This window comes from Pygocentrus nattereri, chromosome 6, assembly GCF_015220715.1.
Source record: "Pygocentrus nattereri isolate fPygNat1 chromosome 6, fPygNat1.pri, whole genome shotgun sequence".
NCBI classification, from domain to species: Eukaryota; Metazoa; Chordata; class Actinopteri; order Characiformes; family Serrasalmidae; genus Pygocentrus; species Pygocentrus nattereri.
The window spans coordinates 35,771,266-35,798,054 of NC_051216.1; the positions used below are offsets into that span (position 1 = coordinate 35,771,266).

General features: G+C 39.8%; 1 protein-coding gene across 2 annotated transcripts in view; it reads right to left on the bottom strand.

Moving 5' to 3' along the window:
• il1rapl1a (interleukin 1 receptor accessory protein-like 1a) overlaps positions 1 to 26,789 on the bottom strand; it is a 133,501-nt gene that overhangs the window by 32,426 nt on the left and 74,286 nt on the right. For both annotated transcript variants that reach the window (XM_017706574.2, XM_017706572.2), the window contains exon 6: positions 11,166 to 11,240. In XM_017706574.2, the coding sequence (XP_017562063.1) occupies positions 11,166 to 11,240 (75 nt within the window). The remainder of the gene's footprint in view (positions 1 to 11,165; positions 11,241 to 26,789) is intronic.

Sequence of the window (26,789 nt, forward strand, 5' to 3'; positions counted from 1 at the left end):
AAGTTAGTGATGAATTTATGGCCTCAGGAATAAGAGGACAGAGAGCAGGTTGGCAAGATTTCACCTACTGTGTTGGAATGGGGTCTAATTGACATGTAGTGGCTCTAGAGTTCATAATAAGATGACATAATTTAACAAGCTGTCAGAATTGTAAATCAGTTACAATTCTTTCGCATATTTATTAGTACATTTAGACATTCTACAGGTAATTTGTGACTGTACACGTAAGTTCTATACATTCCTGCATTCACTGAATTCTAAACCAAAAATACTAAAAAAAATAACAAGACAATAAACAGTTTTCTAAAACAAATTCCAAACTTCACGTCTTTTTACAATACTCAGTGGTAAGTACTAGTGAACAGTTCATCTGATAAATTGGTTACAATTCTTCCTCTGATATGAGTTTTGTCATACTATATTATACCGGCAAAGATAAGGCAATGTAGAAAACATGCAAACCATGCTAACCTTAGCCTCTTTAGTAGAGTGGCTGAGCCAGTGATGTTTCAGGCATGTTTAAAAGGCAGTCCTTTCATCATCTCCCATTGTCTAATATATTGCATCTAAAGTAGTCCACTTTGCTTTCAAGGCAGCAAACATAAAGGGATGGCCAGTCTTTTTGGGTTAGACTTAGCCAGCATTGTGTGAGAGTCATATGCACAAGTATATGAAAGGCTCATATGAGACAAATGACTTGAGACATTTCACAAAGCTTAAGTTCTAAATACCTTCTTATTCGAAATTCCCCTTCCCCCTCAAGTGGGGTAGCAGTTATAGTCAGGTGACTGTACAGATGTCAAAAGTAAGTGCTGATCCATTTAAGATGGAAGAGAATAAGAAATTAAACAATATTTGGTACCATTTTTGCCTGACCTGCAGGGTCAGGCTGTTAAAAATCAATACTGAAATATGTTTATTTATATGGATCATTCTACCGAATTGGTTCAAAATCAGAGTGGAAAACACATTTTAGTTTTTAGAATTTAGAGTAAAATCTTTTGCTTTGGCCCAATATCTTATTAATGTTTATTTTATAAAATAAATGATTGAACATTCCATTTAGTCTCTACCAGTACTACAACAACATCTCTGAAATATTAACAAATGTTTCAGTAGTCACAATTTTTGTTCATTTTGAGCACACCTAAATGATTGTACACACATTAAATCATAATATTTTTCATTAAAACACAAAAAAGTTGACAACTGCAGAAACAATGTTTTGCTAGTGACAGTTCTTAAGGTCCCAATCTGATTTTCAGAATTTTGGGCACATTTACTTCAAAACAATTTGATTAACTGCTCACCATGTGGCCATGAGGGACAGGGATGCCATCTCACTTTTTGCTCTAAAATGCAGGGGTGTGGCTACAATAAGGCCACTCATTTGGAATAACATTCTGTGAAACAGCACATTTTGAATAAAAGTTTTCATTTAAAAATGAAACAAGGTCAAAAATGTCTTTTCAAAAACAGCATTAAAAAATTGTAAGTATTACTTTTACAAGTTGAAATTTAGGTGGTAGGGTTTGAGATAGACATGTCCCAATACAAAGCCCTATTAACTGAAACTTTGCAAATATTAAGCTTATTACTATCTCTATTAATGCCCTGGGTTTAAACAGATCATAACATAATCCTTCTAAATATCTTGACTTGGCCGGAAAGGGAGTATCAATAAGTAAGTTCACTTTGCCATCAATATAAGGACATAATCCTATGTCCTAATTTCAATCCTAACCCCACCTAAACCCCACCTAAATGACTTATTTTGTAGGTTTTTTTAAGAGAAAAGAAGAAAACAACCCAAAATAGTGAACTATTAAAAAAAAATTCTGCAAACATTTATGGACACTTAGTTTATATATGATTAACTTAAAAACCAGAAAAAAACTAAAATAGTAATAGTGACACAAGCAAAAGTCTGGATACCCTAATAAGTCAGTACCTCAGTAGTTCAATGTGATAGATATCACAGCTTGCGGAGCTTTCTGTTTCTATTCCTGGTTTAGGTATTTTCACCAACTTGCAGAACACTTCTAGTTCTGTGATATTCTTGGGCCCGACTTATGCTCACAGCATGGTCAAAAGTTTTCAATGACGTTCAAGTCAGGGGACTATGAGTGCCATTTGAGAAGCTTCAACTTGCATTTCATTGTGGATTTTGATGTACTTTTTGGATCATTATCTACAGTGGTGTGAAAAAGTGTTTGCCCCCTTCCTGATTTCTTATTCTTTTGCATGTTTGTCACACTTAAAAGTTTCAGATCACCAAACAAAATTAAATATTAGGCAAAGATAACACAAATAAACATAAAATGCAGTTTATAAATGAAGATCTTTATTATTAAGGGAAAAAGAAATCCAAAGCTACAGGGCCCTGTGTGAAAAAAAGTGATTGACGCCTAAACCTAATACCTGGTTGGGCCACCCTTAGCAGCAACAACTGCAATCAAGCGTTTACGAAAACTGGCAATGAGACTTTTACAGCACTGTGGAGGAATTTTGGCTCACTCATTTTTGCAGAATTGTTGTAATTCAGCCGCATTGGAGAGTTTCCAAGCAATTACTTTTTCTCACAAGGCCCTGTAGATTTGGAATTCTTTTTCCCTTAATAATAAAGATCTTCATTATAAACTGCATTTTGTGTTTACTTGTGTTATCTTTGTCTAATATTTAAATTTGTTTGGTGATCTGAAACATTTAAGTTTGACAAACATGCACAAGAATAAGAAATCAGGAAGGGGCAAACACTTTTTCACACCACTGTATCTGTAGAGTCCAGCCTCTTTTTATCTTCAGCCTATAAATTGTGGAACATTTGTTGGCTGGAAGTGCCATGACATTTTTTTAGCCTTCCGCTGTTTTGTATGCATCAACTACCCTAATTTTCAGATCTTATGCCAGCTGCCTAGAAAAGCCCATGGTTGTTAGCACAAAGTTTGAAGAGTCAGAGAATTTATTACGCTCTGGAACTGCCATTTGTATGTGCCACAATTTCTATTTTATTTTTAAAATGCATCAACAAAAAAACTTTGCGGTTTAAATATTTTGCTTCAGAGATTGTGCTTACTTCTTTTCATTTCAGAAATCAATAAAATATGTAACTTGGCCAGGGGAACACAAACATATGGATGCAACTGTGTCTATGAAAGTTGCACTATATGAGCATGGTAACAATAGTAGTGGTGTTTAATAGGCAGCATTATACCTGTTATACCAACAGGCAACTGCAATAAATCTTACCACCATCCAAACTAAAATGAATGTTTCAATTCATGCAGAGTGTGTTTCTGCTTGCAGTAACATTATGGCAGATATCGTACAGGAAACACTGTTTATTTAGAGAAATTCCTTCATCGCCCGAGGAGGCCTGTGCGTTGCTTAGCAACAACTGTATTATTTTTGGAGAGTGTGATTAATATTAAGAAGTGTCCTTTGAATACCTCCGCAAACACACATTCTCTCCTCATGTGTGTGCGCGTTGTGAGTCATCATCTCTGAACTTACGACAGAAGGAAACTGAGAAGAGTCCAATCCGGTTTAATTGAATTTTGACTCAGTTCAGTTCAAACAAGTGCGGTGCTTCTTTGAACAGAATCGTGATTTGGGAATTGAGGAGTTACACCATGACCTCCCTCACTCCTCTTTCATTTGGTCTATTTTCTGCTCCCTTGTCTTCGCCTAAACCTGACAGAAAATGGCTCCTGCTCAAATCACAAACTTTTTTGTTCAATTCTTCTGTTCCTCACTTCACTCATGTCCCCCCAAAAAGGCTTTCTCCTTCTTTCTTTCTTTCTTTCTGTCTGTCTTTCCCTCCCACTGTGTTATTTCTGTTACAGTGTAGAGATCTTGTTCTCCGTGTGTGTCTGTGTCTGAGTGGCTGACCCCCTAGTACACTGCTGCTGCAGTAGTGCTGTAGTGTGTTACATATCCCATTGTTTCAACATGAAGGAAAGGCTCTCCCACATTGCTGCTGCTTTACGAGTTTCCAAACAGCTGAAAAATGACTGTATTAACCCGAAGGCTGATTTCTAATTCTGCATCTGCATATCTGAGCATATGCGGATGTCATGCACAGATGGTTGCATAGGTATCTCCCAATATACTGGCACATAATGTGACCACACACACTAAGGGAAGGCATCCAAACCAGAATGTGCAGAATACAAAGAGGATTTTTTTTGTTTTTCCTTTCTGTTCTTGTAAAAATATGGGTGTATACTACACGTCTACACGCCATGATCTGCTACATTTGATTTTGTACTAATTCTTGTTCTGGGTGAAGTATTGTTTGGGTCTTGTCCTACCATAGTGGTATTGGAGAGCCAAACGGTGTTTAACGCACAGCTCTGCAGATTCACAGAACACATACTTGAGATTTTGGAAGTGTGCATGTTGTGGCTTCTGCAAGCTTCTGTGAATTTTGCCATTGTCCTTATAGAAAATTCTCGAGCCCCAGACACATATTTCCAATCATTCAAGACCAGGCTCCTATCTCTGTGATAGACATAAAACTTGAAACTAAAAGCCACAATAATATTAAATGTTTGAAATCACTGTAGAGGCAGCACGGTGGTGTGGTGGGTAGCGCTGTCGCCTCACAGCAAGGAGGGCCTGGGTTCGATTCCCCGGCTGGGCGGCCAGGGTCCTCTCTGTGCTGAGTTTGCATGTTCTCCCCGTGTCTGTGTGGGTTTCCTCCGGGTTCTCCGGTTTCCTCCCACAGTCCAAAGACATGCAGTTAGGCAAATTGGACATGCTAAATTGCCACTAGGTGTGAGTGTATGTCTGTGTCTGTCTGTCTGCCCTGTGATGGACTGGCGACCTGTCCAGGGTGTATCCTGCCTTCTGCCCGAAGACTGCTGGGATAGGCTCCAGCATCTCCCCACGACCCTGACGGAGAAGCGGCTTAGAAAATGGATGGATGGATGGATGGATGAAATCACTGTTAAAATAAAATAAAAAAATAAAAAACAGCATACATATTTTTGTAGCATTTGTCTCGAATAATGCACAAAAACTTTTTTCTCGAACAGTACACAGCTACTGTGTATGTGCATAAGGCTTTTCCTGCTTGCAGCTTTACCAGTAATTTGACTATCTTTTCCTTAAAAGAAAGAGACTCTCCCCTTAAACAGATGCTATGCTGAGTGCCACGAAAATTCCAACACTTTTTGAAACCAGTCTCTTCCTTTATAATTCCTGTGGCTACACAGATGTTGCTAATATCGCCAGGGATAAATCATATTGTCATTTCTTGTTATCTGATCTGCTCCCCTATTTAGTCATGGTCAATTCCAGTCACTAGCTAGCCAATAGCCGCTACTAAGCTGGGAGGTGTGCTGCAAATTCTGTACATCAACTAGAGGGGAGAGGATCTTCTTAGCCTGACAATAAGGCCAAAGCATAAACTATTTGCACCACTTTAGTAATTTTTATTAATTATTTCGCTCTTGTACCTCATTGAAACAAGTGGAGAAATTCTAAAGTGAGGATTCTAAACTCGAATGTACTGTTATCTCATTTGTGTTCATAAGTAGAAGAGAAGACAATATTATTATGATATTTTATAATAACTTATATTTTTGCCACATTTCTGCTTTTCTTCAGATTGAAACAGAAAAAGTCAGAGGTGCATTTAAATGTAATTCAAATGTAAATGTAATCCATTTACATTTCATGCCGAAGCAAATTCCTAGTCTGTGAATCCTGTTCATTGACAATGGCAATAAAACTTCTTCTGATTCTGATTGCATAAGTTATTGTGAAATTAATCATGTAATTGTGCAATTACATGTAAATACTATATCAAAAATACAATAACAACTCTAGATTTCTAGATTTTAGGGTTAAAGTGAATGTTAGTGTGATATCTATAAGGGACAAACCAGCAGGAAGTCTCAGCAAATGTCCACAGTTCATTCTAGAATTGGAGAAAAGGATCTCAAAATGAAGGTACTTTTACTGGTGGACAGTTTGAACAAATCTTCTACTTTTTCCTTCTACCATTTTTGCCAAATTGTTCCATTTCACTGCACAGACACACTGCTGAAAAACAATCCCAACATGGTAATTTGCAGTCTCCCCTGAGTTAGTCACCACTTAGTCTGTGTACTTTCCTGAACTGAACTGTACTGCACTTTCCTACTAGTCTCGTCTATCAGATAGCGAAGGAAATAACTGCAGTTGGTTAGCCAATACACATTTACCTGAACAGTCTAAAATGAAATAATCTTACATGCAGAATCCATGAATCCAGAATCCAAACATAGTTTCACTGAGTCATTTCAGCAGCATTATTGCCAAGAAGCTGGTTCAAATGGATAAGCAATGAAAAATGAAGATAAATGATTAATCAGTTTGTGCATGTGCTGATTTAAATTGTTGTATAAATGCACCCAAATGCACCACTTACATGTAAATCTTTACTGCATGAAAATTCAATCACCAATTTTGAGGACATTTATCAGGCCGCTTGTGTTGTGTGTGTATGTCTGTCACTGGCTACCACTAATAGAGCTTTGATCGGTTCAGCCAAAGCTCATTCTCTCCATCTCTTTCTCCATCACTCATCCCCCAATCATTCTACCCTTTCATCTCATCATCTGTTCCCCCTGGCAGTCAGGAGAAGAAAAAAGGAGACTTATCTCCAAGGCTTATTTTTCATTCCTAAACACAGAGGAACTCAGTGCAAGGTTTTATTACATAATGCCAATCTATTAGCCTTACAGCAATAAATGTTAAAGGTTTAACTGCAGCATTACACAGGCAAAGATGCTTTTACCTGATCTTATCAGCATTACACAACCAACTCACACATTCACACAACTCTCAATGCCCTACTGTACTGCATCATTTATTCTCTAATTCTGTCCTGCTTTTTTTTTACCCTGATGTCTTTCTCTTCCTCCGTCTCTCTATTCTTCTCTTTAATTCGTTCCTCTAGGTAATTAGATGTCAGCCGTAGCTTGCAACTATTCTTATCTTAGACAGGTAGTGTGTATGTGTGTGTGTGTGTGTGTGTGTGTGTGTGTGTGCGGGTGACAGAAGGAGAGTGGGAGAGAGAGAGAGAGAGAGAGAGGGAGAAAGAAAAAACAGGAAAAGTGAGGAAATGAGAAAGAGAGAAAAGAAGGGAGAGAAAGAGAGAAGGAAAAAGAGACAAAGAAGAGCAAGAGAGAGAAAGCAAAAGAGAAAAGGGGTAAAGAGAGGAAGAGCGAGAAAGAAAGGAGAGAGAGAGAGAAAGAGAAAGAAAGAGCAGAGAGGGAGAGAGATAAAAAAGAGGGAGAGAGAAAAGGAAAAGGAGAAAAAGCGAGACAAAGAGAGAAAAAAGAAAAAGAACAAGTGAGAGGTAGAGAGAAGAGATGCAGAGATAGAAAGAAGTGAGAGTGAGAGAGAGGGGTTGAGAAAAGACAGCGAGAAAGAAAAGAGAGAAAGAAAGAAAAAGAGATTGAAGGTAGACAGACGAGATCAGAGAGAAAAAGAGAGGGAAGGAAAGAGAGAAAGATGAGATAGCAAGATAGAGAAGATAGAGCAAAAGAGAGAAAGGGAGAGAAAGGGAGAGAGAAAGAGAGAAAAAGAGAAAGGAGGGAGAGATAATACAAGAAAATAGATTGAAAAGAAGAAGGAGAAGTGAGAGAAAGTGAAAGAGTGTAAGAGAGAAAGAAGAGAGAAGGAGAGAAAAAGAGAGAAAACAAGTGATAGAGGGGACAGACTAATGGTGATTAGGAAGATAGACATACAGTCAGACAGACAGAAACACACAGCCCTCAGACTCAGCTCTAAGTGTCAGATCATCACGTGTGTTGCTCTGCTCTGACCCAGGCACTGTCCTGTTTTCTCCCTTCACTCTGGAGCCACAACATGCTCAGAGTCTGCTCAATATGCTCCAATCTGCTTCTGCTGCCAACACACACAGACACACACACACACACACACACACACACACACACACACACACATGGTGACTCCTGGCCAAGCCAACAGACTTGCCTCCATCCAACACACATGCGTATGCACTCACTGAATGTTTGGGCATTATATGAAGCATCTATTGTTGGGAGGACTAGTAAATAGGCATGAAGGATTTATATTTATCACTCTAACGTTCTATTTTGTATAATTTTATACATGCACTGCTTCTGCTACGTCAAAACCTGTAAGTAATGAGAGTCATTGCTGAAAGAAAACGTAATAGGCTGCATTAGAAGATGAAAAAATTATTAACCACATGAATCCAATGGGTCCCAAAAAAGAGATAGCCACTTGATTAGATCTGCTGCCAGAGGCGTTCCACTGCATACACTTCCCCTTTGGCAACAGTATCCATTTCAGCATGTAGAACCGAAGCTTTCTGTGCGCTACCATGTTTTCTATTATTCTATAAAATATGCACAAGGCTTCCTTTCATCCTGCATGCATCTTCCACAGCGCAGGTCAGGACAGTAAGCACTTATTAGTAATCAGAATGACAATAAAGCGTGACTGAAAATAGACTTATATTCTTATTTATGCACATTCTTTTTTTTAAATGGTAGTTTGTGATAGCTTTCACTTCCTTTATATATCAAAATAAACATAAATATATCAAAATAAACATCATTCAGTAATCATGTCAACAGAAAAACATAGACAAAACAGAAATAGACACTTCTGGGATTAAAATCACATTTTAAACCATAAAAAACTATTATATTATAAATATTTTAAATTATATTATTGTGAGGCCCAAGAAAATAGCTATACTTAAAATAGCATAGGACCATTCCTAAACCTTCACACTCATTAAGAATGCAAAGGCTTATTAATATGCACAACCACTAGAGGTGGAAATGAGCTGTAATGGCCTAGAACCCTGCTCCAAGAGTAAAGCTCAGTACAGAGCGTTCTTCTAGCTCAGATTTTGAAAATCTCTGTAATTTTTTTCATAGGCAAATTGCATATAGTTGTTCAGCACATGCTGTGAATGGAAAGCAACAATGTTGCAGCAGGGTCCAGCCCCCAAGGCTCCATGGTAACGTATGATAATGCACATGGTGTGTTTGGAATGAGAAGGTAGCAGAAAATAACAATCTGTAAAAAAACTGTAGCTTTGCTTTCTTATTAACTCAAACATCAGCAGCATTCTTTTGGATATCCAGTCTAAGAGATGTAATTGTCATTTTACTTTTTTTTTTTTTTATTGAAAACTTTCATCAGTGAGCATAGTTTCAAATGTCCATGATAAATTAGCAGGTTAGCCAGTGCAACTTGAGTGTACGTTAATGACTGATACTGAGTTAACAACCTGTTCATGTCAGTCATTCATTACAAGCTAGCTAGGCATCTAAATATAAGCAGTCTATGATGTCAACTCATCTAAATTGAAAGTACCTGGAAATTGCATGTTTAATTTTAGATCATATTATGAACGAGGTAGTGCAGCAGTGTTTGATATTTTGCAGGCTCTTTGTAGTCTCTGCCTTGTTAAAAAGCTTTTTTGGATTCCTGTGTGATATGTTGATAGTTAACGGGTAGTTTTTGTGAAAGTGTCATTACATTTTAAGAGACATTCTTACACGTGGTGCTGTCAGTTTAATTTTTTAAGAAAATGTTTATATCTCTTATTTTATGAACCAATTTAGTGCTGCTTCTAAACATTGCAAGAGACAGATTTTCTTCCATTTTCCTGACTGTTCCTCCTGCTCTCCTTAGAAACTATGTCATCTGTATTAAAAAATGAATATTTAAGGACTGAGACTTAAGGTGCTTTTTCTGATATGGTCATTTAAGCTATTAAATTCTCCTACCCTAGTGTACTTTTAATGCAGGAACTATTTTGTGATAAGGTGATTTAGGCTAGCAAAATGTCCTACCTATACTTTTATATATAGATATAGCACTGCAGTAGGACATTTCGACAAGGTAGTACAATTGTGTGTCAAGCTGTTTCAGCCTTTTTGCTAAGCTAACGCTAGTTTCTAGTGCTAATGAGGTACATTGAGGTACATACATTTACATTTTCATTTACAGCATTTAGCAGACCCTCTTTCCAGAGCGACTTACAAGAAGAATACCACAGTCAACACAATGACAATTAAAACAGCGGTGCTCAAAGAGGTTAAACACTGCCATTGTGTGCTATATGGTTCATGGTTGTAGAAACAACAGCAACAGAACAGTTGTCCATCGTTGTAAGGGGACAAAGACTGACGAGCTGAGCCAGCAAAGATGAATTCTTTAGAGAGCCAGAATAAATGGGAAAAACTTACACTAAAAACTCTCTACACTAAAATCTGCTCTCGTAATTGTGGCAAGTAGACAGTAAGGTGAAGGATGAATTCTGTAGTTCTTGATCATTTTGAGAATTATTCATGTTTCACAACTGACACTGATTGATGATTGACTTCTGCAGTCAAAGTATTTATGTCTAGATCTCTTATGCTTTAGCTTGACAATGAATGTCAAGTCTACACTGATCAACCCCAACAAACACAGATACATCACTGTTACTCTTTTTTATAATCACGACTATGTTTGATAATCAAGCTACAAGCTAAAAAAACAGAATACTGCTGACCCTTCCACAGACAGAATAAATATTTCTAATGATGTGAAAGCTTTTAGCTTCTGGAATGGGCTGAGGCAGTATTTACAAGGTAATTTCAGATGTTTGGGTATGTTATCATTTCCAGATTTGAGTCATTATCCTTTAAAATCGTGTCAGTGAGGAATTTTGCTAGAATCAAACCCATGCTGTGGTGTGTAAAACTGATATTAGGCTACAGCTGTGTGGACAGCACATCGCTAGCTTTGCCATGAGACTAGAAGTTTCAGTGTACACACTATATACAAATGTTTAGGAATATAAATTACCTTTGCTTTCTAAAAATGCCCACATGTTATATCTTTTAGCTACATCACATCTTTGTAAAAACTTTCAGAGGAAAAAGCTGTATGCTGTGGTAAAACATTTACCACAAATATTAATCCATATCATTATAAACAATCCATCCCCATAAAAACATTTTCTGAGGAACAATGCGTCACACACATTTGAAGACTGAGACCAACTGATTAAACAGTGGTATATGGTGTGCTCTGGCTTGCTTGGACTGAAAAATGGCAGGCACAATGACCCTTTGCACATAACATTGGACACTTCAGGATTAAATGGTCACTCTTACCAATCTGCAGGTCCAATGTGAGGAGTTTGTTTTCAGAAGGGAACAAGATCTTTGGAGGCTCTTCAGTCAGGGGAGCTGTAACACACACACACACACACACACACACACACACACACACACACACAAACACACACATACACAGAGTTAGATTTAACAGCGGCAAATCTTTACCTCTTTTGTATGACTAGACTCAGTAGAAAACTGTCACAGCACAGACGAGACATTTCTGATTTTTCTCTCTCAAACACACATAATGATACTATTCATCTTTTTTGTATCTCCTTCATGTGTAGCCACATTGCAGTTTGCAGGTAGTTCATGTCTCTCACTCTCTCTGTCTATCCATTCTGTTTCTCTCTCTGCCTCTCACTCTGTTTTTCCTCCCTCTCTCTCTCACTCGCTTTCATAACTGCTTTAGCCATGTTTGTTCAGAGGACTCATTCAAGCACATGATTACCCATGTTAATACAAAATGCTGCTTCTAGCCTTGTATATTCACCTGTGTGTGTGTGTGTGTGTGTATGTGTGTGTGTGTGTGTGTGTGTGTTGAAAGGTTATATAGGGACTATGTGTGTGTGTGTATATGTGTGTGTGTGTGTGCGTGTGTGTGTGTGTGTGTGTGTGTGAGAGAGAGAGAGAGAGAGAGAGAGTCAGTCAGAGAGTAATATACAGTGAGGGGAAACAGAGAGACTGGATTAAAGGTGTGTTTGTATGAGTTCTGCTTGTAATTCCACATTGCCTGTGAGCAGAGAGTGTGTGATGTGAAGTGTGTTTAACAGACAGGCCGCTGGTGGAGCTTTAAGCTGTGCGATCGCTCATCCAAAATCCAATTTTCCTTCGCCGGCAGAAAGCGCGCTGGCCCTTCCTGCTGGATTATTCCGGCCGAGTGGCGGATGGCAAACAGCAAATTAATGAATTACACCACTGGAATATATTCTCATCTCAGCACTGACCCACAGCTCATGCTTATCAGGCACAGGCTTCAGGACACACACACTCACACATACACTGAGTCAGTTTCATGCTTGCCAAAGTTTTCTCTCTAGGAGTTTTTATTTTAGGAAGCCTCCTTTAGTCATGATACTGTCATTAAAGAATTAAAGGGCCCGTTTCATGAAAGATTAACTTTTCATTTCCCTTTTGTTTGCTGTGGTATATAAGCATTCTTAAAGCTTCAAAACATACCAGTCAATTCAAGCTGACTATATACTCACCGGCCACTTTATTAGGTACACCTTGCTAGTAAAAGGTGGAGCCCCTTTTGCCTTCAGAACTGCCTTAATTCTTTGTGACATACTTTCAACAAGGTGTTGGAAACATTCCTCAGAGGTTTTGGTTGGTTATTTGAGTTCCTGTTGCCTTTCTATCATCTCAAACCAGTCTGCCCATTCTCCTCTGACCTCTCACATCAACAAGGCATTTTTGTCTACACAACTGCGGCTCACTGGATATTTTGTCTTTTTCAGACCACTCTCTGTAAACCCTAGAGATGGTTACGTGTGAAAATCCCAGTAGATCAGCAGTTTCTGAAATACTCAGACCAGCCCGTCTGGCACCAACAATCATGCCACATTCAAAGTCACTTAAATCACCGTTCTTCCCCATTCTGATGCTCGGTTTGCACTTCAGCAAGTTGTCTTGACCACCTCTACATGCCTAAATGCATTAAGTTGCGGCCATGTGATTGGCTGATTAGCTATTTGTTTTGACAAGCAATTGAAGAGGTTAGCCTAATTATTGTACCTAATAAAATGGCCCGTGAGTGAATAAGGAAAATAAAGTTGCATGAAGGCTGATTAGAATTAATTGTTTTTGTGATGTAACAAAAACCAATACATTTACGTAATCTATTTATTCTGCAAACAGCAGTTAAGCCCAACCCATTCGTGTTAAAGTTTATAAAGAGTCTTTAAAGACTTCTTATAAAGAAGACATTACAGTCTTAGAAGCAGACTAAGAAAAACAGTCTGTTTAATTACTAAAGATTAAAAGAGGTCAGAAGAAGGTCATATGAAAATGATCTATTCTGTTTTGTTTTTACATAAATCTACATAACAATTATAAGTAGATTTCAATGATAATTAAAAGAAAAGAAAAATGTATTTTAAACATTACAATACAAAAAATGTTAATCAGTGCCTCCCAGCACAAACTGACTGAAAGCGACATGCAGCCATGGAAACATTGCCAAGGTGAATGAGTATAAACAGATGGTTATTAGAGGAGTGCTTTAAGAGGGTTTAATTGTTTATCAGGTGGAAAGAAAACAGTTCAGTGCTGTGTATTCCTTTTTTTGTATAGTACTGGTCCACTGGCATCCATGGCTATAAAACAACATCTGGTTTATCTCACCACCTCAGCTGAAGCAGAGCAAACAGAGAAACTTAGAAAGACCAAACAAGGCAGTTTTTATTCTGGTCAACTGCCCTGCACTGGTCACTAGTCATTTTCCGCTAATATTCATTATAATTAAACATAAAATAATAAGTCAAAGAAAAGCATCTTGTGATGCAAATGCCCAGTGAGAATGAGGATAGATAAAACATGCAGCACTGTTATTGTGCACAGTGACTACTCTGTGATTTGTACCTGTAATTAGGTCAACTAGTGTGGTCAAAACTAAAATATGTCATTTAAATTGTAGATTGTAATGAAATTAAATTCAAGTGACAGAACAAGTACTGCTCTTATCAAGCACTCAGAGGAAGTGCAGGAACTAAATTGTGTGTAATTAGCTAATTCCTTCCAAACTGCTCTTACTGTCTGCTTTAAACTGAATCTATTAACCTGATAAATGAAAGAAATCCATACAGTGACATAATTTTTTTCTAATGAAATTGCAGCTTCATTCTACCAAATCCTAACTGAGGTTAACCTTTCCTTAATAAGGATTCTCCAAACGTACAGTAGCCATCTGCTCAACATTATCAGCAACAAAATGCTTTAACACCTTAAATCGCCTACTGGGGGGTCCAGGCATTTTTCCACACTCCTATAATGGAAGATTTTTTAAACATGTAATTACTGAGCTAAAGCCTAAGAATGATAATCCTGGTAATTTAAGGTGTTAACCCACCATGGTGTACATGCATAAAAATCGCCATTTCTTACATTTTGTTTCTTCTGCTTTGAGTGTGGATTGTAAGCTTTCAATCAACACCACATCTATGACTGTAAGTACAAGAGAAGACATTTTATGATCGTCTGAGCAAGAGTGTTTTTTATATATGTGCTCACATGGTTGGGGTGGTAGTGCGTGTCAGCTCAGGAGTGTGATGGAAGGATGGCATGCTGGAACAAGAGAGAGAGAGGAAGAGGAGTGCAGGTGAGCACTGTTCGAGCACAGCAGGGCCAAATCTACCTCAGAGAAAAAAAGAGACAGCAAAGTGGTTCTTCTTTTCACATCTTATATGTGAACACACACACACACACGCACACACACACTCTACTGACCCAACTCACATATCCGTGGAAATTTTTAAGTTTTTATTTTTATTTAGTCTTGAGTTTGAGTTTAATTTCAGTTTAATTTATAGTGAATTAAAAGGTTTTATATATAACAAAAAATTAATTCTGTTTTAAATTTGGTTTCAGTTTAAGCTTTGTTTTTAAGTATTATAATGGATATTTTGACAGAAACCAGGGCACAAAATTGCAGGTCAAATGGCCATGTTTCATTTTGATGCAAAATTAACATAACGGTAGTTAGATCACCAAAGACATTACCAAAGATATCACCATTTCTGGGTATCTAAGTTCTCGCATCTGACACTAATAAACTTTACCTACATACGCAGACACACCCCCACACACAGACACACCTACATAGACACTTCATGGGTATGGGTTATTTAGACATGAAATCCCTTATTATTCAACTGTAAATTCAAAACTGAGAAAAAGCTACATTTACATTTACATTTAGCAGACGCTTTTATCCAAAGCGACTTACAAATAATGAGGTACATAGAACAAGCATAGTCAGGCCTTAAAGGAGGCCAAAGGGTAATAGCAGGGTAGAGAAGGGAAGGAGGGCAAGAAGGAGATGAGGTTGGTAGCGGTTAGATTGTACATTACATATTAAGCTAATTTGTATAGGTTAAAAACGCACCAAAATTGTCATTAAAAAAGGGCTTACAAAGGGAGCAGTGTAAAATAAATGGCAGCATATCATTTTATGTAACTTAATTATACAAACTAAAGTATTTGAAGTGTGCCCTGTACAGCTGTATTATGTACAAACATACAAAAATCAGATCAGACTTGCCTGCTATCAATACTCAATATTAAAGACCTCTGATCAGAATCAGGAGCAAAAACCTGATCAAGCCTGTCCAGAACCACCCCGCCACCCACAAAACACACACACACACACACACACACACACACACACACACACACATACACACACACACACACACACACACACACACACACACACACACACACACACACACACACACACACACACACAGAGTGTGAGCACAGTTGACACAGTGTGTGAGTGATATATTGACAGACTGAGTGTAGGAGAAGTGTTACAGTACACACACTCCTTCTGAGATTCACAGCTCTTTTTCTCTCTCTCTTACACACAAGCGCCCGTTCGCAGAAATAAAACTCCCTTGCTCGCTCTCACTCTCATTCTCTGGTGTGTGTTACATGGGTCCCTGTAGTGTATGTGCTGTGCTGCGTGAATAATACATGTGACCCCCACAAGTTGGTACAATGCTTTTCCATTAGGGGCCGGCAAACACTGACCCAACTACACACACCGTAAACACACCGTAAATACTGTTTTAGGACGTGTGGTGATACATACATCCCATAAGTATTATATAAACATGAAACAACCTAACAGTTAAGTTATACTTTATTCAGCTACTTACAAGGGAAACTGGTCATTTTGCTGCCTGACTATGTCCAACTTTGGAACAACACAACGGAGCAGGACAGCACCCCCTTTATAAAAATATGAACCATTTGTATTATATACTGTATCTTGAAGTACCTAAATGTAATGATAATATCTCCCATGTGTACCACTTTGAAATCAATCAGACTGAAATCATTTGTTATATTAATAAGTTGTGTTGTGAATATATAATGATAAACTTACACTGTAGATATTAATCTTAATAAAACTAAACACAAAAAGCAACATTTGAGGGAGTTATTATATTCCTTTTATGATACAATACTATAGAATAGTCTGTATTACGATAATCCAGCCTCAGTCATGTCCACTTAAGATTTGATCAGAACTTTTAAAATGCATGTTAAATGTATTATAACTTCATTCTCTATGGTATATCAGCTGTAGCTCTGTTCATCATTCAGGATGAATATTAAATGTTCAAAGTTCTTTATGTCTCATATGTACTATGTATGTTATAATTATATGGAATAATTATTTTCTAAGCTTAACCCCAAACCTAACCTTAACAACTGCCAGTTTTTCACAAGCAGAAAATTCTTCAAAACTTTCAATTGAGACCACATTTGTCTACAAAAGTTCTTTATGTCTCATATGTACTATGTATGTTATAATTATATGGAATAATTATTTTCTAAGCTTAACCCCAAACCTAACCTTAACAACTGCCAGTTTTTCACAAGCAGAAAATTCTTCAAAACTTTCAATTGAGACCACATTTGTCTACATAAATAATAGTTATGAAAGCGTTTTATTTCACTTTGAATTTCATGTAGGGGTATGAGCACAACCATTTTTTCAGGAGGTAAATAAAGAAGCATGCGTATTTTTCACGAAGGAGCATTTTGTTAGTCCTGTAGGTCAACCGAGTTTTTCTCTAGGTTTCCTACAAAGTCAGCACATTTTTGTATGCATGCTTTGAACACTGTCAACCAAATCGAACACTATGAAATATACTGTGTATTAGCTATATTCTCAGTTAGAATGGCAGTACAGGCATGCAAAACATTACAAGCAGAGACCTTCTTTTAGCTACATTATAGGCTGGAGAAAAATAGGGCAGATTTGATGCTTCAAAAGACATGAGAGTCTATTCGGGGAGTACAGTGTGGCAGACAGCAGTGGATATGTTCCACTTTAGAAAAGCATACTGATTCTGCAGACCTATTTTACTGTGACAGCCAAGATATTTATACGGAGAATTACTTATGTGTGTGTCCTTGAGAAATACATAGATTTGGGAGTGAAAATAGAGATACAGGAGGATGAAGCAGAAAAATACTGAACAAGGTTAAGAGATAAAACAGAAAAATGTGTATTACAAGCATGTAAATGTGGTCTGGGGTGTGTGTGTGTATGTGTGTGTGTGTGTGCACGCTCATGCACTTGGATGCTTAAAGAGAATTTAGCAGCCTCACTATCATTTAGCAGCCTCTGTAATTAAGCCTTAATTAATTATGATTACATAACACTCTGTCCTGATTAGGGGCAAAGACTCACACTCACACTCACGCACAGATATGCAAACACACCTTGTCCTGATTAGGCTTGACAGATGCATGGTGTTGTGAGCATGTGTAAAGGATGTGTGATCAGCCCCAGTGAACCATGGGAAATTGCAAACCCACATGAGCTCAAATCAGCATCAGCAAAAATTCATTTAATCTTCGCATGCACACGGAAATGCACACATGCACCAAAATCACTTCATCAATATGTCACAAATAAATATAAAGTCCTTCAACACCATCACAGCAGGTTTAAATGATGATTTGGCCAAATGTACACAGTTTGCATCAAATGTAATCGATCATCCAAGATGATGGTGCCTGAAGTTTATTTCTTCAGTTTTGCACTGGAGCTATGAGGCTAATGTGGTGATGGAAGCTTACAACCCACCAATTAGCATTATGTAAACTGCATACCTAATTCATTACACACTTACAGAATATAAGCAAATCCATACAGAGATTAATTCTCACTTGTTGATTAATTCTTCATTTTTGTTTAAACAATTTGAATTCCATGCAATAACATAATGTAGTATAACTAGATGTGCATTTCCTGAAGGAACTGCAAGAGTGCTTGAAAAGAGCAGCAAGTGTGTGTGTGTGTGTGTGTGTGTGTGTGTGTGTGTGTGTGTGTGTGTGTGTTTCTGTGTAAGTGAACAACACCTCCTTAGGTATGTGTCTGTGTGTGTGTCTGTGTGGTGTGTGTGAGAGGGAGAGATGTATGTGTTTGAGGGGGGAGGGGGGGGAGTCATTCAAATTAACTGTCACTCTGTTATTATGCAGCTCTTTGTGGAGAAGCCTTGTTTGAGTCCGATTTGCACCCTCTAAACAAACAGTCATAACTCGAGAAATGTTTACTCTATCGCTAAACCAGATAGATGCCGTGAGTTAAGACCCCTTGAGGATTATTTTCTTGTAATGTTGTGTGTATTGAGAAAAAATTGTCTGAGTTATGACAAGTTAAACACAGAGAAAATCTTGAAATAAGCAGATTCTGATTTTAAGAAATTAACATGGGTGTGAATGGGGCAGTTTTCTGTGCCTAGTGCCAAGAAGAATAAGAAGAAGTATGAAAGATAACAATAGAGCGCTTTTTCAAGCACTCCAATGATGAGATATTTTGAGGTTTCAGAAAGGACAGGTTTCTCTACCATTTAAAACTAAAATGGAGTTTCTAGGTGAAAGTTTAAGGATTAAGTCTCACAGCCGAGTCTGTGAGACTGAGTGGCCTGCTGTGACATCATCAATGTCAGTTAGAATTTTAATTTCTGAACATTCTGCCATTCATTCTTATGTGAGGTTTTTAATTTTTAAACTTAATTGTATTAAAAACTACCAATCCGATTGATTCCAAAAATACATAGCACAAGTCACAACGCCAAGACCTTTGAAACAGCAGTTTGAACGGAGTCTGTACGTTAAGTGGTTCGGGCTGTATTAATCACAGAAAAGTGTGGAAGAAGAATAAGAAGAAGTATGAGAGATAACAATAGAGTGCTTTTTCAAGCACTGTAATAATATAATATTCGAAAGAGTCAGGAAAATTCCCAGTGGGCTGGTAGCGTTTTGGGCTGGTTACTGTGAACTCATGTATAAACTCAGCTAACTGTAATTGAAGCTCATAAAGTGGAGGGAGTTAGACGAAGCAGAAGCCCCTTATTTCCCATTTCACCTTGATTGTTACAACAAATGCATGTTTGGCTGCCAGCACAATATCATCCAATCTGGTACTGTCTGACACAACAAGTAGTACTGTGAGTTCATCACATATATTACATTTCTGCAGGGGTGCACCACAGGTTGACCACAGGCCTATCCAATGAAATGTGTAAAGAATATTTTTTATTAAGTCAAATTTTACTTAAATTCAATTTATTCTTGGTGTGTTATCATTGTATTATGGCCAGTCAAATCATTATGCCACCAACCTCTGTCTCATTTTGCTCAGTCCTCAGCCCTGCTTCACAACTATTGCTATAAGACACTGCTTCAAGCCTTCAGTTTATCTTGTGCCAGTTTTTTTAACTTAAAGCTCCAGTTGTGGTTAAAACATGTAACATTTAAAAGTATATTTCTACATAAAAACATGTAATTTTCTACCCGTCCAAAGTCAAAAACAAATGTTGGAAAAATGGTGGTTTTCAGCTAATATGATACTTACAATGCTATTTTACTAAAAAGTTGGTAAGGGCTTTGTGAAAATGTCAATGCAAATGTCTAACATTACTCTAATACATCAAGTCATTACAGGTAAGGCATAAATGGATGATGAACATGTTGCATTTCCTGTACTTTTCACATCTCAGCTGTTTCATTTTAAATGTCATGTTATCTTCTTTGGGTCTGCCAGCCATGGCAGTAACGTATGTTTTTGGCTTTGATGATTAGGTTTAGGTTTTTAAGTCAAAACAAGTCTTTCAAAAGCATGGAAACACTAAATACTGAAATAAATTATATGTAGTCTTGGAGCCTTCATGTAATTTGCTGTTAAATTGATCTTATCTGCTTTGTTCCAAGATGTTGAAAAGGAATAACTTAATGACCGTCTTGACTGGAAATTACCTAAACGAAGGGTGGTCTCTGACTCTTCAAAAGCACTGCATGTGGGTTAACATGCAAATAGGTAAATACATTTGTATAGTATCGTAAGAACAGTAATTACTCAACTTCTAAGGGTTAAACATCAGACAGTGTCAGAACAGAGTATGTGAGTGGAGTGGAGAATTCTCTAATCACTCTGCTCCAACTCCACATTTTCTATTTCCCTCTTCTTGCTCACACAGCAGAAAAAAACATGCTCCAGGTCAACTCCATAAGATTAATTCTTATTTTATGTGTTGAAAGTATGGACAAGACATCACATACACAATTTCAGGATTTATATCATTTATGGCTGTTATTAAACAAAAACTAGCTAAATATTCTGTGTGTCACGATTGGCCCCTCCCAGTCCTGTCCATGTGTTCGTGTTGTGTTTTGGCCCAATTGTTTTCTTTGTTTTGTTTTTTCAGTCCAGCCCCCTTGTTTGGTGACTCTGCCCCTGATTGTTTTCACCTGTCCCTCTTCATCAATGTGTTGTATTTAAGCCCAGTGCTTTGCCCTTTGTTTTGTTGGTCTTTGATGTTTGTTTGTTGGCTGTATGTATTCTCGGGTTGTTTGATTCTTGTTTATCATGTCTGCCTAGTGATCAATCTGCATTGGCTCAATGACCCTGGACTGTTTGGACTACGACCCTGGATTTGCCCTGAATAAATCTAGCTTTTCTCAGCACGTGCATCCACCTTATCGCTCCCCAATGTTACACTATGCTACACAGGCTTTTTTGGTAGGTATAGGCTTGAAACAATGGCCCAAACAATCACAAGCCAAAAACTGCTGGGGATAAATGCATCTGATTTTAACATGATGTTCTTTTTCATTTATACAGCAAATGCATGACATTTCTGTGTGATATCTATTGAATTTTGTTCTGATCACTGACAATTTCTAATGATCTGCTGAGATAGTGTGGAAAAAAGACTGACTCATAGGATGGAGCAGCACTGGAGCAATATTGGTGTGAGAGAACACCAACACTCCAACCTTCTAAAAATTCTCTGGGAAAGATCATGTCACTCCACTCCCAGCTCTGCCCCCTCTCCGCACCACTCACATATGCACATCTATGTAAGATTAACAACTGAACACAGTTTGAGGAAGGCAGGATAGAGGCATGCTATTTTACACATGCTTATAAGTGGGGTATAATCTTCCATTATGTGTTAGCTACATTAGCCTTGTACCATTATTGCAAACTTACAGAAGCAAACTGTGTAAATTTTATTTGTGGCCAAATTATTCCTTTAAAGTTGCATCCTGGCACTGTGGCTGTCGGTGATTTAGCCTTTTTGCCGCTCCAGCTGGAATCAAAGTGCCTCTTCTCCCTTCCCTGTTTCCATGGTGATTCAGTAGCGTGGGCACAGGTGGGTACAGGTGTGTGTGTGCGCGTGTATGTGTGTGTGTGTGGGGCTGAGAATGGAGAAAGGTTGGCATCGCCCCTGGCACACCTCCACAGCCCCCTCTCAGGCACACACACACACACACACACACACACACACACACACACACACACACACACACACCCATACACACACACACACACACACGGTGCTCAGTCCCAATCTGCTGTTGGCATGGACACAACACAGGTGGCCATGGAAACCACATTGTGTAATCCGAAATAGCTTTCACACGGAAAAGCTTGTAAGTACATTGGCGTCAAAGTCTTTGCGAGTGCAGCTCATGCAAAGCTCCAAGAGCAGCAATTAGACTCTTAAAACTTATGCCGTGGCAGTGCGACTAAAGCAGTGCTTGGTGTAGAGCACACAAGTAAGCAGGCTTAACGTTCTTCTAATTAGCGACAAATCAACATTCGTTACTAAAGTCTTCTCACTTCTGTCTTCTTAGCTCAGTGACGTTTCATCTGCTTGCAACCAAAGTATTCATTGTGAATGATTTATTCCAATTCTTTATTTATTTATTTTAGCTCCATTTCCCAAACTTCTCTCAACTTCAGAAATGCAGAGAGAATTTAGCATATCTTTGGTGGACCTTATGCAACATTAAAAAAGAGTGAAAATTTTATGAATTGTTCAGTGTGTATATGTGTGCGTGGGTGTGTGAAGGAGTTTGTGAAATGGGTCAGAAGAGTATGTGTGAGTGTATGTGTCTGTGTGTATGTGTGTGTGTGTGTGTGTGTGTGATTTGCATCCTATAATGAAGTGTGTGTTGGTGCAGAGATATTGCAGGACACCCCACTGCTATAAAAGTCAATCATTCAAAGATTTGAGGCAGGCTCTATCATCTCTGTTTATGTATATTTTCCCCAATAATATCAATATGCGCAAACAAAAATAAATTACACAAAGTTGGACTTCATTAAAGACGTGTGGTGTCATACTACTACAGTGCTACAGCATTGTAAACAGCATGTAAACATGCAGCCTAATAATCTGTTAATAATCCGAATAACAGCTCAGTCGGAATAGAATACGTCCGTGTATTCTGAATCTGGCTGGCAAAAATCTCTGCATGTAAACACAGCCACTTACTCCTCTACTCTTAATGAGAGATGTCGCACAGTCAAGTCTCAACACAAACTACGAATGACTCGCAGGGCCAAATAGAATTTGCGCTAACGGCACTATTTTTTTTTTAATCACGTTAAATTGAGATCACGTTAATGAATTATTATCGCGTTAACTTCGACAGCCCTAACATATATAATATACATATATATATATATATATATATATATATATATATATATATATATATATATATATATATATATACACATATATATACACATATATATATATATATATATATATATATATATATATATATATATATATATATATATATATATATACACACACATATATATACATATATATATATATACATATATATATATATATACATATATACATATATATACATATATATACACATTATATATATATATATATATATATATATATACAAAACCCCAATTCCAATGAAGTTGGTACGTTGTGTAAAACATAAAAACAGAATACTGATGATCTGCAAATCTGTAACGAGGAGCGAGGAGGCGGACGCACACGCTGAGATAAGCGAGATTTATTAGGGGCAAATCCAGGGTCGTGGTCATAACAGTCCAGGGTCAATGAGCCGACACGTACAGAACGGGAGATAGACATGACAACAACCAGAGCGATCAGCAAACAGACATCAAACAAAGACCAGGTACAAAGATACAAAGGTACAAAGATACAAAGACTGGCAAACGGAAGGGGCAAACACAGGGCTTAAATACACGGAACAATGAGGGACAGGTGATAACAATCAGGGGCGGAGTTACAAAACCAAAACATGAGCACATGGACAGGACTGGGAGGAGCCAACCGTGACAGAACCCCCCCCCAAAGGCACGCACACCGGGCGTGCCACACAGAACAAAACAACCCAACAAAAAAGCGAAACCCAGAGAAAGACAAAACTAAACTAAACAGGCACAGACACCGAAGCCAGAGCAGAGGCAGGAACGGGCACAGAGGCAGGAACGGGCACAGAGGCAGGAACGGGCACAGAGGCAGGAACGGGCACAGAGGCAGGAACAGAACCACAAGGCACAGGAACAGAACCACAAGGCACAGGAACAGAACCACAAGGCACAGGAACAGAACCACAAGGCACAGGAACAGACGGAACAGAACGAGGACAAAAAACGGAGGGAGGACGAGGAGGCACAACACAAAACGACGCCGAACGAGAGACGACCGGAGACACAGGACGAGGAAAACAAGAACGAACAACAGACCACGCAAAAGACAGGGGAACAGGCACCAGGACAGACACAGGAACAGAAACAGGGACAGAAACAGAAACAGGAACAGAAACAAAAGGAGACACAGGAACAGGAACCACAACGGGAACGGGAACCGACACAGACACAACAGCAGGGAAAAGGACAAAACCAGGAACAGAACAAGGCAGAAACAAAGGAAGGGAAACAGACACAGAAGGCACAGAAGGACCACGGGGAACAGGGACAGAAACGGGATTCCCAGGGGGAACAGACACAGACGGGGGCGGGATGGGTGGGAACAAAGGGGATGTAACGTCCACGGAGGCAGGCGCGGGGCCTGCTGCGACGGCCACGGAGGCAGGCGCGGGGCCTGCTGCGACGGCCACGGAGGCAGGCGCGGGGCCTGCTGCGACGGCCACGGAGGCAGGCGCGGGGCCTGCTGCGACGGCCACGGAGGCAGGCGCGGGGCCTGCTGCGGCGGCCACGGAGGCAGGCGCGGGGCCTGCTGCGGCAGCCACGGAGGCAGGCGCGGGGCCTGCTGCGGCGGCCACGGAGGCAGGCGCGGGGCCTGCTGCGGCGGCCACGGGATCAGAAGCGCCGCGGGGTGCGGCCACGGGATCAGAAGCGCCGCGGGGTGCGGCCACGGGATCAGAAGCGCCGCGGGGTGCGGCCACGGGATCAGAAGCGCCGCGGGGTGCGGCCACGGGATCAGAAGCGCCGCGGGGTGCGGCCACGGGATCAGAAGCGCCGCGGGGTGCGGCCACGGGATCAGAAGCGCCGCGGGGTGCGGCCACGGGATCAGAAGCGCCGCGGGGTGCGGCCACGGGATCAGAAGTGCCGCGGGGTGCGGCCACGGGATCAAGCCTTCGGGCTGGGGGCCTCTGCTCCAACCTGGAGGAACACACAGATACTGGACCCACTCGGCCGTTCCCAAAGCTCACTCGAGCGATTGGCAGCTCGCAGTGACGCTTGCGAACGAGCCGAGTACCAAAAAACGGGTCATCTGAATGCTCGTTCCGTCTGACCCCGTCTTGCACTGCAGGTCGCTCCTCCCTGCAGTGGCGCTCAAGACGGGCAGACCCAAGGCGCTTACCTGAGCTCTCGCCGCCCGGACACAAGGCGGGAAGGCCCTCCGCTTTCTTGCGGGACCGACGAGACGCTCGTGTTCCCTCAGCGCCAGGGGATTTGCTGTCTCCGGCTTGGTGGCGTTGGGACACGGCGAACTCGGACTGCTTTGAAACAGCCGGAGTTTCGTCCCAACGGAACAACCACATGCCGGAGTCTCGCTTACCTGCTGCGTCCTGTGGTGGCCAGTCTTTCTGTAACGAGGAGCGAGGAGGCGGACGCACACGCTGAGATAAGCGAGATTTATTAGGGGCAAATCCAGGGTCGTGGTCATAACAGTCCAGGGTCAATGAGCCGACACGTACAGAACGGGAGATAGACATGACAACAACCAGAGCGATCAGCAAACAGACATCAAACAAAGACCAGGTACAAAGATACAAAGGTACAAAGATACAAAGACTGGCAAACGGAAGGGGCAAACACAGGGCTTAAATACACGGAACAATGAGGGACAGGTGATAACAATCAGGGGCGGAGTTACAAAACCAAAACATGAGCACATGGACAGGACTGGGAGGAGCCAACCGTGACAAAATCCTTTTCAACCTATATTCAATTGAATACACTACAAAGACAAGACATTTAAAGTTCAAACGGATAAACTTTATTGTTTTTTGCAAATATTCACTCATTTTGAATTTGATGTCTGCAACACGTTCCAAAGAAGCTGGGACAGGGGCGTGTTTACCACTGTGTTACATCACCTTTCCTTTTAACAACACTCAATAAGGGTTTGGAACTGAGGACACTAATTTTTGAAGCTTTGTAGGTGGAATTCTTTCCCATTCTTTCTTGATGTACAACTTCAGCTGCTCAACAGTCCGGCGTCTCCGTTGTCATATTTTGCGCTTCATAATGCGCCACACATTTTCAATGGGAGACAGGTCTGGACTGCAGGCAGCCCAGTCTAGTACCCGCACTCTTTTACTACAAAGCCACGCTGTCGTAACACGTGCAGAATGTGGCTTGGCATTGTCTTGCTGAAATAAGCAGGATGTCCCTGAAAAAGACGTTGCTTGGATGGCAGCAGATGTTGCTCCAAAACCTGTATGTACCTTTCAGCATTAATGGTGCCTTCACAGATGTGCAAGTTACCCATGCCATGGGCACTAACACACCCCCACACCATCAGAGATGCTGGCTTTTGAACTTTGCGCTGATAACAATCCGGACACTTTTTCCTCTTTGGCCTGGAGGACACAACGTCCATGATTTCCAAAAACAATTTGAAACAACAATTTGAAATGTGGACTCGTCAGACCACAGGACACTTTTCCACTCTGCATCAGTCCATCTCAGATGAGCTCGGGCCCAGAGAAGCCGGGGGTGTTTCTGGGTGTTGTTGATATATGTCTTTTTTATATTCACTTTGCATGGCAGAGTTTTAACTTGCACTTCTAGATGGAGCGACGAACTGTGTTGACTGACAGTGGTTTTCTGAAGTGTTCCTGAGCCCATGTGGTAATATCCGTTACAGAATGATGTGGGTTTTTAATGCAGTGCCACCTGAGGGATCGAAGGTCATGGGCATTCAATGTTGGTTTTCTGCCTTGCTGCTTACTTGCAGAGATTTCTCCAGATTCTCTGAATCTTTTGATGATATTATGGACTGTAGATAATGAAATCCCTAAATTCCTTGCAGTTGCACATTGAGAAATGTTGTTCTTAAACTGTTGGACTATTTGCTTACGGTGTTGTTCACAAAGTGGTGAACC